Below are 20498 nucleotides of genomic sequence, written 5' to 3'. Positions count from 1 at the left end.
TGCTGTCTGTAAGCTGGCTCACAAATATCTGCGTGTGCCAGGGACATCTGTATGCTTTGAGCACTTGTGCTCTCATCCGCAGGTAATATTTTAAATTAAAAGAGAGCCACAGTCAATCCCGATCAGGGCTACAGTCTTGTCTTTCTAGCAAATAATAATATGGTCCGTCTGTATTTATATAGCCCTCTTCTAGTCTTGATGACCACTCAACGATGCTTTACACTACAGTTTTGCCATTCACCCGTTCACTCACACATTCACACAGCGCAACACATTTTCTATCATGCATCTTTCAAATCCATTCACACGCCAAGGACACATCGGCATGTAGACTAGCAGAGCCAGGAATCAAACCCACAACCTTCCTGTTGAACGATGACTTGCTCTACCACTGACTTACCATTGTCCCTAATATCAAAAATTAAGTTTGCCTTGATGTAACATTATTACACTTTAGCAAAAGCTGTTGGAGCATCCCGTTCAGGAAGTGTTTATTCCATCTTACTCTACTGAGTGTTGCAAGTTGTGGATACTTAATGCTGGCAGCTCTGTTATTAAAGCAATAATTAGTCAAATTGTTAATAAAGTAATGAAAACTGTGACACTTGGGAGAGGTGAGGGGGGGAGTGTGTTATTGAGGGTCATTACAAACTTGAATTTTGACAGGATCCAAAAAAAGAGCTGGCTCAAATTCCTGTGGATTACATCTCCATACTGACTCCCATCAATCTAATCTAATCCCATGCTGGTTAAAGCAGACCACTGACTCCACCCCTCTGCAGTTCACACCCAGATTACAGGTTTCCTCAATTTTCGGTGAGGAAAGGAATGTCCTGACTGCTTTCAAGGACCTATTAAAGACCACAGTCCTCAAATGAAGAACCGCCAGCATCAGGTGGAATGCTGTTGGTCAACGAAAAGAGGGGGGGGGGGGGGGTTCAGAGAGAGGATGTGAAGAAACCATGATGAACCACAAAATCTGGAACCGCTTAAAGTGAACACACCATCACTTCAAGTGTCAAGCTGACGCCCAGCTATATAACCAAAGCTTATAAAACCCACAGGTTAACTGAGGCAACACACATACTGCACTTACCAACACTGCTGCAAACATGCCGTAACACTGTATACAGGCTTTCTGTAGGTTTCAACGAGTTAAAAAATAAGAATAACTTTTTCTAAGACTGCAGTTAGGGATGTTAATGATTAAGCATTAGTTGATTAATCGCCGTTAAGAGTTTATCAATTAATTAACCAACAATGACTGATGTTTCTTTCCATCTGAAACCAGCAGAGGACACACATGTCAATCAATGCAATTAGCAGGAGGAAAAGTAAAAATGTCTAAAAAGGTGAGGCATCTTATGAGCTGCACCTTTGCAGGGTCAAATTGATGTTAACATGATTGAGACCCAATTTAACATATGACAGCTAAGACTTAATATTTTAACACATTTAAAGCTGCAGTAAATAACTTTTGAAGATCATTGTCAGCGATATGTTCATTCACTCTAATCCTTCCAAGTTTGCGACCTGCTCTTCTTGATACAGTGTCTGTTATGGACAACAGATTTTGTGTTTTGTGACACACGTCTGTAGGAGCTGCCAACACTGCACCCATGCTGTGTAAGCTACTGAAAAAGGACTTTGTTCTTAGTGACTGTGTGTTATGTAACATGCTGGTACTTCTAAAACAACAAAGGGGGCCATTCCAGGAGAATCCTGCTACAACTGCTGTACTAATGCAAAATGGAGGACAGTGTGGCCTTACAATGAACAGAATTACTCAAGCAACATAAAAATAACTGCACATCAAGGAACAGTTGCATGCGCTTGCACTGCAGAATGCTGCTACTTAATTTATAAGCACTTATTTGTGATTACCTGTGACAGAAATAAACAAACTGTACCATGTTTATGAGACATGTAAAGGGTTCAAAAACCCTGCTTCTCCTCCCTCCTGTGACTACGATGGCAAAATGATGAATAACCAGAAGCAGTTTAAAATGACTGTGAAAACAACTTCAATAATTGCGGATCACAACAATGTGACTGATACTCCCTGCAATGTGCACCTACAAACACACACAAAAGACATTTAAAACAAATACAAGGTATTTGTTATTGCAAGGAAAAGTGTAAAAATAAATGCTGTCATGATTAAATGATACTTGTATGAAATGCATTCTCTGGAATAACAAGGCATACAGGTCAGGAGGATACAATACATTTGCATAGATCCAGATACTTGTGCTTCAGATTCAGCTTAACTTTTTTCACACCTGGAGCTGCCCAGATTCAATCATATGGGGAGGATATAAAAAGAAATGTAATCGCAATGTGCCTTATTTGTAATCGCAAAATACCTTATTTGGCACCGCTTGAGGGTGTGGCACATGGAAGGCTTTGGAGAAAGCCACATCTGCTGGCCAGTGATGATGAATGTCTTTGTTTTAATGTCCACGCACCATCTCACAGTATACAGAGGAACTTTAATCCAGGCAGCGCTATTATGGAAGGGATCTATTCGTCCCTCTTCTTGCTGCTTTTGCCATGACTTTCTAATCACTCCTGATGACAGAATATTAATTAGCGGTGTTGTCATTGTTCTTAAAGGGAAAGTGATGTGGGACTCGTGTGCATATGTTTTTTTTTGTTTGTTTTTTTAAATCAAAATTCTTGAATCAGCATTTTCTGTGTTTCCTATGTATGCCAACTTTTAAGGTGAATCCTGCACACAATGTTATAACTGAGGCCTCAGTCATGGAAGAATTGGGGGGGAAACCTCAGCATTGAGGTGGGATTGACAGGAAGACATTCCTATTCCTGCATACACTGTCACTATACTGGTTAACTCTGTGGTAAAGTTGAGGGCACTTGACTTCCTTTTCCTCCAGTCTCTTTTATATTTCATTCACTGTGCTCTGAACACATGTGTCTGCCCAGCCTATTGGTTTTGGAAAGAATAATAAACAAAAAAATATGAATCTCATGCAGTCTCTGAACATTTTCTCAGAGGTTCAGTGTTACATTGGCCTTATTGTTCAAAGTTGGCAGGGTCATGAGTCCGGAGGGTAACGAGGAACAACAAATTACTGTATTTTCAATGCAGTTCACTTCAACTCTCATTGATTCCTTTTTTTCCCTCCCTCCTGTCTTAAAGTTGTTTTCTTCTGTACTATGAATTAAGTTATTGGTTTCATGTTGGTTTAGACAGTGACTTTAGTTCTTACAATCCTAACTGGAAGAGCTTTGTTATAATAGCAGTATTTTCCCATTATCTGTGACTAAATGACAACAAAAACAATAAAACCTGAAAACTTAGTGGACATTAATGATCAAAAACCATAAATCATGGCCATGTGGACTTGACATTAGACTAAGCTAAGACTAATAAGCTGAATAACATCAACATTCAAACAAATTACAAACAGAAAATCATTTAGAGCCACCTTGCATTTTCTATACATAGATACTGAGCTATGCACCAACAATTCCCTCCACACTATCCTCCTAAGAACATCTCAGCCTGCATGTGACAGGTGCTTTGTGCCATGTGGTTTAGTTTTACTGATGTGCACTTTTGTTTCAGCTGCAGTTCTCTCTGTACCCTTCCTCCTCTTTCTCGTCCCCCCTCTGCCTCTCCTACTGCTGATATGAAAATCAATGGCTCCGTTATTCTGTGGAAGGTCTGATGTCTGCTAATGAAATCCTATCTGCTGTGAGTCATCTATCTGATGGCTGCTGGGACAACGGCGGCCTGAACGAGCAACCAAACATAAATGTGTTGCCTGCAAAAGCAAACACTGACAATTTGGGTCACTCAACAGTCCATATTAAAATGAATGTGACACACATAGCCAAAACACATTATCTCAAATGTATCATTGTTAGTTTTGGTGGGCCAAAGATCAGGTGTGTGCAAGTGCTTCATTGATGATCTGTCATAATAAACAGGTGTGTTCCCACCTAATAGTCCGCTACGCTGGTTCGCACCTGATGTACATTTGATTCATTGTTTTCAAACGCACTGTACATGTCATTTGATGAGACTGCAGTGCTGGTAAAAAGACAAATCCTTTGCACTTGCTACATCATGGGGCATCAGCAGGTTAATGTTCATCTGCCCTGCTGCACCGGTGATGAGCAGTGCCCTGAGGGCTGGCAGGTGGACAGCGTGGTGATGCTGCAACAGCCTTAGTGGTTTCATCCACATTCCCCAGTGTCCACCTCAAAGGTTTCAGACAGACAACATTCACACTGACCTAAATGAACTGTACTAAGGGTGCAAACACACCAGGGTTTGGATTAAACTAGGATGGTGGGAACACATCCTTTAATACTGTAAGTATTCATCTAAATGTCAGGACTCTTCAGATATGTCGGAATACAGCTGTTCTACTTTGAAACTGGTCCAGAATATATACAGATATAAATGCTGAAACTGTGGAAAAGGATCAATTTTACCATCTATTTTGCGATTAAACTTATGCGGTGTGTAGAAGAAAATAGTGGAAAGTTCATTCCCAAAAAGAGCTGCGTGGCATGTGAGAACCACCTGATGCTACAGTCTCAGGTGGGCAGTGTGGCCACTCTAATCTGTCAACATTAACAAATGGAAATCAAGATGTCTATCAAGCTGTGGTACTCCAATGTGTAGTATTGTATATTTGTGGATAAAATGTAAATGATTATAGATTGGGTCAGCATTTTTTCTTTTAACTTGAATGTTTGTCTTGTCTGTCTTGCACTACATCAGTTTTCATCTGAAATAAAGCTACAACATACTAATGACTAATAGAAAATGAATGTATGTATGGCAAGTCTGAGAGTCATACAGACATTATTAATTGCTGATATTATTAATCCATCAGTTCATTTATGATGACTTATGCACACTGTGTAATGCATAATATTATGCATGAATCGCGAATCGCGAAGCGGCTGTCGCGAATCCAGAAGCGGCTGTCGCGAATCCAGAAGCGGCTGTCGCGAATCCAGAAGCGGCTGTGATAGTGGCTGGGGACTTTAACCATGTGGAACTAAAGGCTGTCTTCCCCAAATTCCACAAATTCATCAAGTTTCCAACAAGAGACAATAACACACTGGATCAACTGTACTGTAACATCAAAGGGGCATACAAGGCTGCAGCAGCACCTCACTTTGGCATGTCAGACCATATTTCTGTGGAGCTGATTCCTGCCTACAGACCTCTGATCTGCAGGTCCAAACCCACCACCAAGACCATCCAGGTTTGGACTGAGGAGGCCTCTGCAGCCTTACAGGACTGCTTTGAACAGACAGACTGGGAGGTGTTCAAAAGGGATGCAAACCTAGAGGATTACACGTCATCTGTGCTGTCCTACATTCACTTCTGCACCGACGCTGTTCTACCCACAAAAACAATCACGGTTTTTCCCAACCAGAAGCCATGGGTGGACGGCACAGTGCGGTCCCTGCTAAAAGCCCGGGATGCAGCCTACAGAGTAGGAGACAAACTGGCTTATAGCAGGGCCCGAAAAGAATTGAAGAAGGGCATCCAGCTGGCGAAACATCGGTACAGGCAACGCATCGAGGAACACTTCCGCGACAACAATACCCGCAACATGTGGAAAGGCATCAAGACCCTCACTGACTACAAGCGTAGTGAGCAGCAGGCCAGCCACGACCCCACTCTGCCTGACACTTTAAACAGCTTCTTCGCACGCTTCGACTCTCCGAGCAGAAGGACTGTACATCTTCCTCAGCCAGAGGTGCAGCACCAGCCTCTCACCCTGCAGCTGCACCAGGTGACGTCCACCCTGAGGAGGATCAACACCAACAAGGCGGCAGGCCCAGATAAGGTGTCAGGTCGGACACTGAAGTCATGTGCGGATCAGCTAGCAGCAGTTTTTCTGGACATTTTCAACATGTCGCTGCAGCTCTCCTCAGTCCCTGTCTGCCTGAAGTCCTCCATCATTGTGCCTGTGCCCAAAAAATCCACTGTCACCTGTCTCAATGACTTCCGTCCTGTCGCCCTGACCCCAGTCATAATGAAGTGCTTCGAGCGGATCCTCCTGAAGTACATCAAAGACGCCATCCCTGCGGGCCTGGACAGTCTGCAGTTCGCCTACAGGGAGAACCGCTCCACGGAGGATGCTGTCTCATTAGCACTTCACACGACCCTGACTCACCTGCAGCATCCAAACACTTACGTCAGGATGCTGTTTGTGGACTTTAGTTCAGCGTTTAACACCGTTCTCCCGGACGTGTTGGCGCTGAAACTGCACAATCTGGGTTTGGCACCATCGCTCTGCTCCTGGATCAGCGACTTCCTCACCAACAGACCCCAGGTGGTTAGGATACGGGGGTCCACCTCTGCACCGCTGGTCCTCAACACCGGAACGCCACAGGGTTGTGTGCTCAGCCCAGCCCTCTTCACTCTCTTCACACAGGAGTGCTCTGCCATCCATCCCACAAACATGGTTGTAAAGTTTGCGGACGACACCACCGTGGTGGGTCTCATATCCAACAATGATGAGACCCACTACAGAGAAGAGGTCCAGCACATCACACAATGGTGCTCCAGGAACAACCTCATCCTGAACACCACCAAAACAAAGGAGGTCATAGTAGACTACAGGAGGTCCAGGAAGACTGAACACGCTCCACTCTGCATACAAGGAGAGGGAGTGGAGCGTGTAGACAACATCAAGTTCCTGGGAATCCACATTTCCTCTGACCTCTCATGGAGTGTGAACACTTCGCACCTGGTGAAGAAGGCTCAACAAAGGCTCTTCTTCCTCAGGAAGCTGAAGAGGACTGGACTCTCTCCTCAGCTGCTCACAAACTTTTACAGAGCCACGATAGAGAGCTTCCTGTGTCTCAGTGTGACGGTGTGGTACGGCAGCTGCACGTCACAAAACAGGAAGGACTTAGCCCGGGTGGTGAGAACTGCACAGGGGATTGTGGGCCGCCGTCTACCTGATCTGGATTCTGTTTACACCGCACGACTCCAGAGGAGGGCCAGACGGATAGCAACAGACCCCACCCACCCAGGCAACGCTCTTTTTGCACCACTTCCATCAGGAAAACGGTACAGGATCATCAGATCCTCCACCAAAAGACTCAGGGACAGCTTCTTCCCCAGGGCTGTGAAATCAATAACCCCCTCCCCCCCCCCTCCCCCCTCTGTAGTGGATGACACAGGTCTGGCACTAAGTTCTGCACTTTATATTTATATTTATAATACAACTGCCCCTTTTTCCCCCTGTACATACATTTCCCTGCACTGTTCACTTTTTGCACATTTCACCTGCAATAACCTTTCTTGTTTTCTGTTTTGTTCATGCGTATTTCAATGTTTGCTGAGAGTCTCGGGAGGAAATTTTGTTATGCTTGCATAATGACAATAAAGAATCTTGAATCTTGAATCTTGAATGAGTACATACTGTATCAACCTTGATGAAGAAAGAAAATGTTTTCAGATTACTGATGAAATCTGACTGAACTTCTGATTGATGAACACAACAACTTGAGACTCAACGATTCTTACTTGAACAAGATAGTAATGAAACAGATTTGGAAGAACTCACATTCAGTCAGCCAAACCAACAATCTTTAAAAAACCAAGAAGCAGTCCTGTGATAGATTACACTGAAGGGAGCGGATAACAAGTCAGATTTCTAAAGGTTATGTCAAAGTGTCCCTATATTCATCATCATTTATCAGAGTACCAGGAACACATAATAATGTAAAACAACCTAATCTACAAGGCTGGAACTTGTGCAATATTATAAGAATGTGGAAGGTGTCTTTCACGCCATCGCAGTGTGTGAGTTTTGTCTTTAAGACAGAACAGTCTTAAGAGTTTCACAACATTTTATTCTCACATGCACAAGCACACACATGCTGAGGGTGACATCAATTTGAGAGACATTCTGCAAAGGATTATTTTTAGTCATACAGCGTTGTCTACATGTGCCAACCACCCCTTTTAAAATACTCCAGAATGCAAGAATGAATGAGGCAAGGGATTGTTCTTCAGCTGCGTCACTTAAGCCTGAATGTAAACCAGGCGTATACGGTGAGAATGCAGACATGAGCGTGACATTCACACCCATGTAAACAGCATCATCCTAAAAACATGTCACACAAAGCTTAGATACATCTACGCATGATACATTTCTAAAACATCAGTTCATGTCTCTTTCATGAATCACATTTCTCTCACCATCTCTTGTTCTCTCCCTCTACCCTCCCTTATCACTACATCTCTCATCCAAACCAGTTATCCATCTCAGTGCTGCTAATCCCTTCCTGTAGCTGTGTCTCTGCTTCATGGTGCTAGTGCATCCTCCACTGATTGAAGCTGACATCTGTTTGCACTGGTCTGGCTCGTAACCACACAGTACAAAAACATACACAGATAGCTCGACCCTGACAAATCCACAGATAACTGCAAATGTTCACACATGCAGTACATGGATGGGTACAATGGCATTTCTTTCTAATTCAAACTGTACTGAAAGGGAGTTTTTTTTAAAATGGAGGAAGCTCCGAGGACATGAAAGCTGACGCCTAAAAAGAAACGTGAAAAAACTGTTGTCAGCAGGTAATCTTGTATTTCACAGGTTTTTGGGTTGCTGCTATATTTTTCTTCTTCCGTTGCAAAACTACACTGAGAGCTGATATATCAATGATGATATGTCAGCACACAATTAAACAGCAAAGAGAATACACTATCGGGAAAGGTATGCTTAAAAAAAAAAGACTAATGTTTTCTTCACCTTAGTTGAAATGAAATGCAGGCACCATTGTGTTTTGAGAAAGTGGGGCTTTTTTTACAGCATAAATATGCTTCTAATTCCCTCCTTAGAGTATTCCTGCATCCTATGAAACCCACTGCTGGGTAATTTAAGTTATTTCCCTGGAGCTTAGAGAAAGCTATTCTGGGAAACTACGAAAATCATTAATTGAAGTAGATGACACAAGTTGAAGGTAAGATGGTAGTCCAAAAATAAACACAACACAGCTCATCAGTGCTCATATGATGATCATGTGCACCAATGTTGTTCACCTCTAAACCATGATACAAATGTCATCAATTTAACAATTAGCCTACAGATAACTACTGAAAATAAAAAATAAAGTTTGTATCTATCCATAACTATGACCTGGATGACTGAGAACCATCACAGACAACAGCAAAAACATTTTGATATTTTTTTAATTAAGTAGAGTGAAAGCAGATCAAGCCAAACACTAACCGTCCGCCTGGAAGCTAAATACATTATGTAGAGAAGCACATTAATATTATATGGTCTAATAAATTCCAAACACTTCCCCAAGGGCTTCCTTGCCACCATGTCGATTAACTCCTTCAGCAGTATCAAAGTCAGTACAGGAAGAGAGAGGGACATTTAAACTCAGATTGACAACAGGAGGAGACACTCGGGGGATTAGAGTGACTGAAATATTCTTCCTGCAAAAGAAAGTTTCCCACATGAAGAAGTGACATGTGATGTTTTTGCTCTCTGTTCAAAAAGGACAAAAGTGAGCGTACACTGTCATTCTGAACCAAAATGGGAAACTGATTACAGAAGAGAAAAACTATAACTAAACAAAATAATAATTCAGATACCAATGTCTAACCATCTCCATTAACTTCTAAATCACCATTCCCACCACATCAGCTGATCGCCCTCCAAAAACGGTCACACACAAAGAAGTTACTTTACTTAAACAAACACAGGCTTTTTATGATAATGTCTGCGGCTCTCCCCTCCCTCTGTATCTATTTGTCTTGCCCTGTCCCTCTGGGGCTTTGACACACATTGCTGCTCTTGTTTCTTTTCCCCTCTCACGCTACAACATTTTAACTCATGTTTAACTTTGACTTTTCTATCCTTACCACTCCTCATTTTGTTTACATGCTGCATACTGTTCACTCTATGCAGCACTCTCTCCAAGTCCCAACTTGAAACAGACTTTTTTCCCCCCACTGTATGGTTCTTATATTGTATCTCTCTTCTCTACTGGAGCTGTGGATAATTTTCCCATCTGCACTGGTATTGACTCTGTAAAAGTAAAAGTAAAAGTTTCTTTTGTGTTTGTTTGATTTCTAGGAGTAAGAGAAAGATACACAAGTATCTTGTCAGTCGACACATCAGTCAAACACACACAATTCACAAAATGTTTTATCAGTAAGACTTGAATTGTTTCAGACAACATTGTAAAAATGTACAACTACATTTGATTTGCTCCCATCTGAATTCTGCTTGACTTCAATAAAGCAGGAGATAAATACATTGATCGCATCAGTGATGCAACACTATACCCTCTTTCCCGATTTAAGATTTCACCATATATCTATGACAGCACATCACCTACAGTACCAACAGCAAGCTTTAATCTTTCTGAGCATCCACTACCTCCTCCTAATTCCTTTTTGTAGTTGAGCCATGTGTAACATTTGAATTAAATAAACCAGGACAACACTAAGGGAATAAATAGTAGTATTTATCAGCAAATATGTGCAGTGTTTCCTGATGCTGCCAAATGCACAATGTTGGTTGTTGTTTTTATGTGACACTCTTAAGGAATACACATTTCATACTGACGCTGATGTGATGTGATGTGATCACTCAAAAATTGTGATTACCCAGTTGACACTGATAACGTTTATCTAGGTCTGAATCTTGGGAGTGATTACATAAGCTCCCGAATTGTGCACATAGAACCAGATGGAATTTAGAAGTGCTGTTATGACGATGTTGTGATGCCGTGTCTGTGAGTGAATGAAAATGGTGCTAGGGAAACTGAAAGCTGCTCTTCCTCTTCCTCTCCTGAGTCTCTGTCTCTGAATGTATTCGTGAGAAAGGTCATTTAGGTTTTCGTTAAACACAGCCACAGTGGACCCTTCGTGTCCTCTTTGTGAGGAAGAAACACATAAACATGCACTTTGATAAAGAAGAACATGCATGATTGCACCGTTTGTCATATGAGCATCCGTGTGAACTCAGAAAATGGCAACAACAACTCACACAGACTGTCAATTCTTCATGCAGATCACATATTTCTGTCAAAGATAGCCTTGTTTGTCACTTTGCTTTATTTAGGCTTTCAGTTTGTTTTTGTCTGTAAGTATAGTATTGTGTAATTGCAAATTAGTCATAACTTAAGGCGACATGATAAGGTAAACAGAAATGTTTGGACACACGCCTATGATAATCACATGTTATCAAAGCGGTGCCACTCCTAAGCCGCTCCAGTGCAGGGCTTTCCTAAAAATCTACCAACAGCACTGACATGGCTGCTTTGATCCACTGCGTCTCCTTTCATCTCTGATGTAACATCTCAGTCAGTCTGATGATGGATGAATACACAAAAAGGTCTATGTATTACGCAGCACAGAAGACAACAACCTAAGCCCTGCAATGTGCCGTGCTTATATTTACTACGGTGAATGGTTACATTTCTACATGTGTGTCTACGTAGGACGAGATTAGATTGATACAAGGACAAACGATGACGCAGGCAGGGCAGAGAGATGCAGTTGTGCCTTCTGCATTTCGCGTTCACAGACAGTATACAGCTCTGTTTAATACCATCATAAAATTCCTCCTGGACCACTGAGGACTGTTTCCGTAGCATCAGCCCACATGAGTTATGTTTTTGGTCCAATGACAAGAAATTAAATTACTCATTTGGTTTTGTGGTATGGAGCAGTGCAGCAATCCTTTCAAAATTGGCTTTAGGAGAAAATAATAATCATTAACAACGTTTCCACAATAACGGTAAAGCCTGATGGCCACCATGTTTTTGTGTTTTTGTGTCAGTCCTAACAAATCCAAAGGCTTATTTATTCAGAAACCAGGAGCCTCTACCCAACTCTGTACTGAAACAGACATGACATTAATCAGCCTTGTAGTCGTTACCCAGGAAACCATACATCAGTCCCTTGGAGGGAGAGTAAGAAGTCATTGGTTGTGATGGCAAATTGAGCAGAGTTGACGGGAGATATACTGATCATTATCCAAAGCCTCCCGATGAAATAGTTCACTGTTTTTGTGGTAATGAATGTATGTCCCTGTGTATGGCTGTAACATTTGTATTATTATATATACATTATATGGCAAGATCAAACAAATGGTTACCCCTTTCAACTAACAAGGTAATGTTCTGTTATTATTTTCTGTTTGAGTTAGTGTGACAAAAACATCCTCTTTCCTCATCCTTTACAGACTTTACAATCATGTCTGGTCATGCTAGCTAAGTAAAGTACCTTAATCTTGCAACAGATGTCTATCAAAATTAATTACAAAGAGGACCATTTACACACAGCATCTAAAAATGCTTGAAAAACATGTGGAAGAAGTCTGAGGTTTTTTGCAAGCTGTCCCAACCTTCATTACCAAGCAACTAACCAACCAAGACCTGTGAGCTGCTGAGATCACCAAAGTGCTGTAGCTTCACCAAATTAATTCATTAATCTAGTATAAATAATAAACAAAGACAACAGATAACCCCAGCCACTTCTCCCTCACCGCAGATTTCAATGTGGGTGTGAAGATAAATAGAACATTTTAAAAGACTTGCTGTTGTCCGACTGCATCCTTTACGGATTCAGGATCTTTATCTGGATGATGGAGGTTCAGAGCTTTTTTCAGAGTAGACATAGACCACTTTGATCTACTTCTCTGGCCTGAATATCAAAATGTAACTGTAACTGCCTTCGAAAAAGTTGTGATATTTTCATACTGACACTAACCATTGACACTGTGTCAACAATTTGTGTCAGTAGTTAAAACCCTACAGTACATAACTGTGCACCATGAGCTGAGACAGACAGGCATTCAGACCCCAATTTTCATTTTTTATCGTATCATAGCAAAACCAATGTAATTATCCTTATATAATTCTCTACTCGAGTATGGTCTCCTAATTGGTTGACCATAATAACAGAAGCTAATCATGATCTTTTTATCATTTCGTGTGAAGTTAGGTAACGGACTATTAAAAGGAATGCATATGGCCCAGTGTCCTCTCTGCCCTTAACTCCACAGCATTCCAGTCAAGGGTTTATCCAGGCAAACCCTAAGTACAGGATCTCCCTGACGGTGACGGTGTGATTCCTGCAGTTAGTAACAAGGATTAACAAGACGACATGTCTGGAAGACTACAAGTAGCCACAGCAGTCTGCAGTGCTCACTAAAAACCCACAAGACTGTTGGACAGAGTCAACAACATTCATGAAACATACTGAAGCCTGACCACAATATGCTACTTTTCCCTAAACTCAGAGCCTCATTAGTACAGGAACTACGTGGTCATATTGTCCCGATAGTGGTGCTGCAGGAAATGCCACAGGGTAATTTAAATCAGAGAGGGTTGCGCAAGAGGAACAAAAATGTTGGTAAGATTGTGAGATAATTTTGTATGAATTTGACAATTTGGACCAAACAGTTTCCAAAATGATAAATGTTTATTCAGCAGGAGAAAATTATATGGATGTCTGCTCCTGTATTTTGATTTTCTTTCAAGTGAACATACAATCATTTTCCTGAGTACCATTTAGCCTAACATGAGTTGATACTGAATGATAGTGCTAGAGTAATGGTCAGAGGGTTTACTAAGCATTAGAATTCATCATCTGAAGACCAGAAATATACAGTTAATACAAAATAAAAAAGGTCCATCAAGCAGTGCTGCCAAACCAAGTACGTTCTTTCTTTATTGGCATTGACAGATATGAAATATAACTGCAGGTGGTACAACATTTAAATGGCATTAATGACGATGTCTGAGCCTCTTCTGACCTAAAAAGACCAATGAGATTATAAATCCCATGCTACACTAAACAATTAACTTGAGGCGTGATCAGTAAAACACACCATGCAAGTGAGGACAGCAAAGCACACAGGAGATGTTACTTACTAAATTAAATCTGACTAACAATGGCATACTTTCAATATCTGACACAACCAATAATCTCAAGAAATAAGTTGCTCTCATCTACGTAGAGGGGCCTTTTAGGGAAAATATAGCTTGTGAAATGTATTTTGTCCGAAAGTATGGTTGCATTTTAGTTTTCCTCAGGGGAAATAAACTTGGTATCAAGGGTGTGGTAACTGACACCCTTGATACTGGCACATGTATGTGTGTATGTGCGTTGGATGAGCCAATACAACCCTTTGTATAAGTTTCTGTGCAACACTGTCCAAAATGACTGGATAAGATATGGGGAAAAAAGAAAAAGTCAAAGTCTGATACAAACTGTTATCCCAAAGTAGTTGGGACTTTACTTTAAGAGTAAAGGTGTCACTAAACAAAAGCAACATGATGTAGCCATCACCATCATTCAACAAAGATGTAAATGAGAGCTACAAATGTCTGCCACACAGTTAAAGCGGTAAAAGAATATCGATATTGCAAATCAAGCCATCACTAATGTGTGTGCGTTCTTGTATTAGTTACATCTTTGAGACCTTTTCTTCATAAACACTGACCAAGTCAGGATCATGAGGCAGAACCTCATTTCTGAGGAACGGGTTAAGATTTTATTTGCGGTTAGGCTGAAATGAAGGTAAGGCATTAACTGGTTATGGTTAAGGTTAGTGATCATATGAATGGAAGTCAATGAGAGTCCTTAAAAGGATAGCTGTGCAAACCTCTGTGTGTGTGTGTGTGTGTGTTTGTTTAAAATGCATTAATCACTCCGTGTTATTTTCTCAGTGAGTAACCAAACGGGACAGCCATGCTGGCTGCGGTATAGGGCTTTAAAAAGCAGAGCTAACAAGGATTAGCATCCAATTTTAACACCTGACTGTAATCCCGCCCGCACACAGTCCATGCTAAGCCTGTGTTAGCCATGTCAGTGGTGGGTTTTTTTTCACCCTGCCAATGTTACCTAACAACTTGGTTCATGTCAAAGCAAATGATGACAGGACAGCACGCTAGCAGGAGAGAGGGAGCAATAGAGATTAGCTTCTCATTTCTTGCTATTGATGAAACGCTGCAGAATTATCATTTTGTTGTGGGATCACATCGTTTTGCTATTGTACTCTTTTTGTGCATAACAGAAAACATTAAGACCTACTCCAAGGTCAGTAATCACATACAGTAGCTTTAGTACACATCTGCAATTAGAAGTAATTAACAGAAAATCCAAATTGAAAATTACACCTTTGAACAGTCAGATGACCATTCAGCATATAATTGGGAGCAGGGCTATAACTACCGTTTATTTTCATAATTAATCCATCAATTACTTTCTCGATTAAACTAAGCTTGGTCCATAAAATGTCAGAAAATGCTGATAACTGCTCACACCTATTTATCGATTTTCAAAATAGTTGACAATTAATTTAGTAATCGATGAATAATCATCGCTGCAGCCCTAATTGGGAACATTCTTTGTATTTAGTTAAGAACTTTATATTTGGATGTATCACACATTATGTTGTTGAGTTAATTGCTAAGTGCTTAAGTGCTTGTTTATTTTAATCTTTTTGCAAACGGTTTCTCCTTGACAATTTGGTTTGAACAGCTTGTTTTTCTAACTTAATTAAATAACTACATGCATTTAAGAGCATCTTCTACTTTATCTTTAAATAAAAGGTGGGCTATAAATATATAAAGTGCGTTACAAATAAAATGTATTATTATTATTATTATTATTATCATCATCATCATCATCTACTGCTTTATCCTCCACATCAGCATCACTGGGGACTGGAGCCAATCCCAGATAGGGCGAAAGGTGGGTCACACCTTGGACAGGTCACCAGTTCATTGCAGGGCAGACGTACAGAAAACAATTCACTCCCACACCTATGGTCAAATTAGTATGTCCTATTAACCTAATCTGCATGATTTTTGGACTGTGGGAGGAAGACTGAGTACCTGGAGAGAACTCATGCACCCACGGGAGGAACATATAAACTCCTCACAAAAAGGGGAACCCGACGGCCCTCTTGCAAATTACCAATTACAACTGAAACCTAAAAATTATACAAATCAGTCAATATTGATACTTGTTATAAATACCAGATAATTAAAGACTGACTTTTGCTTGGGCTGTCAACAATTATTCTGATAATTGAACAATTAAAATAAGCTCTCTGATTTCAGTTTCTTAATTGAGAACATATTCAGGAGAAGGCAGTGATATTCTGTTTTCTTAATAAAACATCTTTGGTGGGTGGACAAAAACTAAAAAGGATTTGGGGGCATTGTCATTTCAAGGTTTGAAAAACCTTGAAATGATTATGAAAATGATCATCAGGTGCAGCCTTTATTTTTGCTCCTGAAGGAAAGTTGAAAAAAATCTTAGCTGATTGTGGTTGATAATGGTCGTATTGGGCAGAAAACATTTATTAATAAAGAAACATTTCAAACACCAACATGTAAGAAGGCAGCAGGTAACATTGTTTATGTCCCAACACAGACACACGAACACAAGCTAATGTGATTCTAGCAGTGGACACACACTGGCAAAGCACACAAGGACCTGACTGGAATAAAAAGACTTGACAACATTATCTAGCTATTTTTTGGGAACATAACCAAAACAAGTAAAATTCATTTGAAATTAAATGAATTGTAGGAGGTGATATTGTCAGCAATATCTTTTCAGCTATGTTCACTTATTTTCACGGAAATGTTGTATTATTTTAAGGTTGATTGAAGAAAAGACAACATGTGGCTGCTATTTAATTAAACCATTAAAGTATTCATTAAATAAGGACTTCTGGGATGACAAGTAAGGAACGAGAGCAACATTATGAAAGGTACGGATGGACGCTGTGGCGTGCCAGCTGCAGAGCTGTAGGGATTCATCCTTCCATCACTGGCCTTCCCCCTGATGATGTCATCAATTAAAGGGACATGACACTAAAGCAAACATCAATTTTTTTCGTCACTATGCTTTAAACTGACATACATGGCTCCGTCCAACCATGTGTGAGGACATAGGAACGCACCCTCTATAGTGGCTTGATGGAAGATTGTGTGTGTGAGTGCACCATACAAAGAGAATGTATACAAGTGAGCCAGCTGGGCACATAAGCCCTCTTGCACCATAAATCCAAATAATCCTTTGCGATGGAAAGCAAGAGACGGGGGTTGGGGGGGTACTCCATATGCACACACACACACGCTCACAAAAGGTACACATGGTTCAATTAACCTCGCCATTGTGCCTCTGTGGGCAGACATTCAGTGGCTGTGTCCTTTTCCTGGGAATAAGACACAAGTCACTGGGATGCATACACTCAAAATAGCATGGCAGCTATTGACATTTGAACCTCCCAAACACACACACACACACACATATTTTCATACACACATGCCTTCTAGCAAATGAACTGTTGTAGGACAAGGAAATAAAAGGAGGATCACACAGCATTTAATCAAAAAATATATTCAGCGTACCTTCCATCATGGTTGCAGATTTGCATTCCTCTATCTCCAAGGATCCTGAAACGAAAGTAGGTGCTATGAGGAGCGGGAGATGGAGAAAGAGTCCCCGGTTACAGCAGAAATGATGGGAGGCACAGCAGCTGTGTGTATGTGGCTAACGCCCTGGCTAACTGTGAGTCAGTTGTCTGTCAACTAGCCCAGGAGGGAGAGATGCAGAGAGAGCTATAGACAGAAAGAGAGAAGAGAGAGAGAGACAGAGAGAGAGACAGAGCGAAACAGAGGAAGGGTAGGGTCCTAGTCAGGATGGCTGCCGTTCTGAGCTGTGGCTTAAGCCATGGATGCTGCAACTACTGGTGCTGCTGCTGCAGCTCTAACCTACACATTCAGCCTCAGATGCTGAGAGGTGGGGAAAAAAATAAATAAAAGAGGAAGGGTAGAAAGATGGAGGTAGGAGGAGTGACTGCGAGGGAGGGTGTGTGTGTGTGTGTTTGGGAAAGGGGTGGGAGTGGGTGTGGGGGGGGGGGGCTGGAGGTAGTTGGCTGAGGTCACAAATGGCTTAAGCCAATCCCCGCAGGCCTGTGTGCAGTCACATGGCTGACAGCTTGAATCTCCTGACAGTACAGACCAAAAGAGAGTCCTATGCTGCGTTAGTGACCTCTCTGTCTCCGTGACTGTAATAACTGTGCACATGCACTAAACACACACACACATTTACATATGCACACACATTTACATATGCACACAGGAGGTGGAGATGAAGCTAACTCACATGAACAGAGTAAATACAGATACACAAAAAACAAAATGACGCAAACACACGCACACATGCCCTCCCTCCTCCTCTTCACCCTACCTTATGTCTGTGCAGTGTGTCGAGTCTGCCCAGCAGCGAGTGACATTAATTATTGGCTGGTGCAGGTGTGCGCCAAGTGAATGTTCATGTTGACGACACTCAAACACACACACACTCTCTCTTTGCTCTCTCTTTACATAAACACGCCGCCACTGCACTAAATAATTAGCGCCGCTCCCTTCCGTCACAGTGACCGTTCCTGTGGTAACTGCTGGTGTAACTGCTAGTGTGTGTGCGACTGCGTCTGCGTTACGCTCCGTCTCGTTTCCTCCTTTACTCACCCCGCCCCTCCCACCTCTCTCTCTCCCTGTGTGTGTGTGTGTGTGTGTGTGTCTCTCTCTCTCTACCAACTCTCTCCATGTACACGCTTCCCCGCTACACAGGGACGTTTAATAGGTCGGCGTGACGTCACGAAAATGCTACAGCTGTGTGTGTGAGAGAATATGCGTCTGTGTGTTAATATGAGTGTACGTGTATATGTGCATGTGTGCTGATCTGACGCTGAGCATACAGAGAGAGAGATGACATTTCTTATATTTAACATTATATGTGGGATTATGTGTGATATAAACACATTTTACTCAGGGCCCAAGCCTTTATGGGGCCCTAAGCTGAATTTGATTCCCCACCACCACCAAGACCTTAGACAGTGCTCGACTTTTATTGATAGAAATGTAACACTACATACATTGTAAAAGTAGCCTCAAGTTAATTTGTGCTTTTGTATTCAAAGCACTGTGGTGATACTGAACAAGTCAGTTTAATGATTTTGGATTTTAAAACTTAGAACAGATATGTAAATATGCACTAAATTAACTAAAAAAAACAACCAAATAGCTTTCAACACTATTTTTGGGGGCCCTGGTGAGAAGCAACTGCTTGGTTCACTTAAGTCTTGGGCCGGCTTCAATTTTACTGGTTGTAATGCAATTGCTAGGTTCTTTGGCAACAAGCATTACATTTTCTTTTTTTAATGTTGATGGGGGGGGGGGGGGGGGTTTCTAGTAAGGAAGCAGAACAGAAGTAAAAACAAAAGAGACCAACAATTTGGCAAACGTTCAAAAAGAAAAGGCATCTGCAATGTTATGCACCTGTGAGGTATACATGTCAACTAACTAATAAAAATGTTAATTGTGAATAAATGTGAATTCTTCTTATATTTTGCTGATTGTGTCTATTGTTTTGCTCTCAGTGTTTCTCAAGTTTCTCATGTTCTACTGAAATTAAGCTGTGTATATGTGTTTGCCATCTAGCAAATACAATGAAAATGGCAATAAAACATAACCTTTTATTCAGTTTTTAGGTTGAGGCAACGGAATACATTCAGAAAGACTCAGAAAGACAAAATCTTTCAGTTGTTAAGTTCCACATAGTGTATAAATGGGAGAAATCTGTGAAAACACACAGAGAATGAAATAAATGTAGGTAGTTTGTAGTGACTTTTTAAAGATATCAGTGTATTTTCTTTTTCTTATCTCTTACATATTTGTCACTGCATCACAAGCATGCTGCATTGCATAAAGAAGTACCTCTTTTTTCCATCTATACATACATCTGTTGTTTGTTATGCTTTAACCAGATCAAACCTGTGTGCCTCTTCATGCCCGCTGAATCCTTCAAAGTCATGCATTCTTTCACTGATTTGCCCATTTTTCTTGTTTTCATCCAGTCATTTTTGTCAAGCTGCTTCCATGGAGCTCACTCTGTCCCTCACCTCCTCCCTCCTTTCATGCCTCTGTTTTCCTTGCCCAGCTCCTCTTGTTTTAAAAACCAGCAGATGCTCCTAAAGGGGGGGTCCCCACCCTCAAACCCTGCCCCTTGTTTCAACCCCATTTCCCCATTGTTTTTCATTCATCCCCCTCAGTGATTATTGTCCCTTTCTCTCCCCCAATATTTTTTTATTTTTTAGCTGCCACCTTTTCTCTTGCTTTCACAACTCCCTTATGTTTTCTGCTCTCCATACATCTTTGTTTACTATTCTAAATGCCCTCTCTCTCTCTCATATTATTTATTCCCAGTCTAATTCCCAGTTTCCTTCCCTTGGCTACAAAACAACCAACATCTTCTCCTGCAGTGCCATCTAGTGTTCACTGCAAATGATGAGCACATGCTGTGCTGCAGTTGAGGCCTCGCAGCTGAGGGGGTAGAACATTGGTTATTTCCTCATATATTGTATTTTTGTATTGTAATATTGTTGTGGGCAAGCCTAGTGACAACTGTAGGCTGATTCCTGGCCATTTCC

At 41.3% G+C, this 20498-nt stretch overlaps 1 protein-coding gene across 7 annotated transcripts in view; it reads right to left on the bottom strand.

The window, feature by feature from the left end:
- sgip1a (SH3GL interacting endocytic adaptor 1a) overlaps nt 1-20498 on the bottom strand; it is a 66724-nt gene that overhangs the window by 35559 nt on the left and 10667 nt on the right. For 6 of the 7 annotated variants that reach the window (XM_058637846.1, XM_058637848.1, XM_058637849.1 and 3 more), the window contains one exon: nt 17416-17460. In XM_058637846.1, coding sequence (XP_058493829.1) covers nt 17416-17460 — 45 coding nt within the window. Of the gene's footprint in view, nt 1-17415; nt 17461-18256; nt 18503-20498 lie in introns of those variants that run through there. The other variant, XM_058637852.1, reaches the window with a different exon arrangement.

The sequence above is a fragment of the Solea solea genome, chromosome 9 (genome assembly GCF_958295425.1).
Source record: "Solea solea chromosome 9, fSolSol10.1, whole genome shotgun sequence".
NCBI classification, from domain to species: domain Eukaryota; kingdom Metazoa; phylum Chordata; class Actinopteri; order Pleuronectiformes; family Soleidae; genus Solea; species Solea solea.
This window is presented reverse-complemented; position numbering and strand designations above follow the sequence as displayed.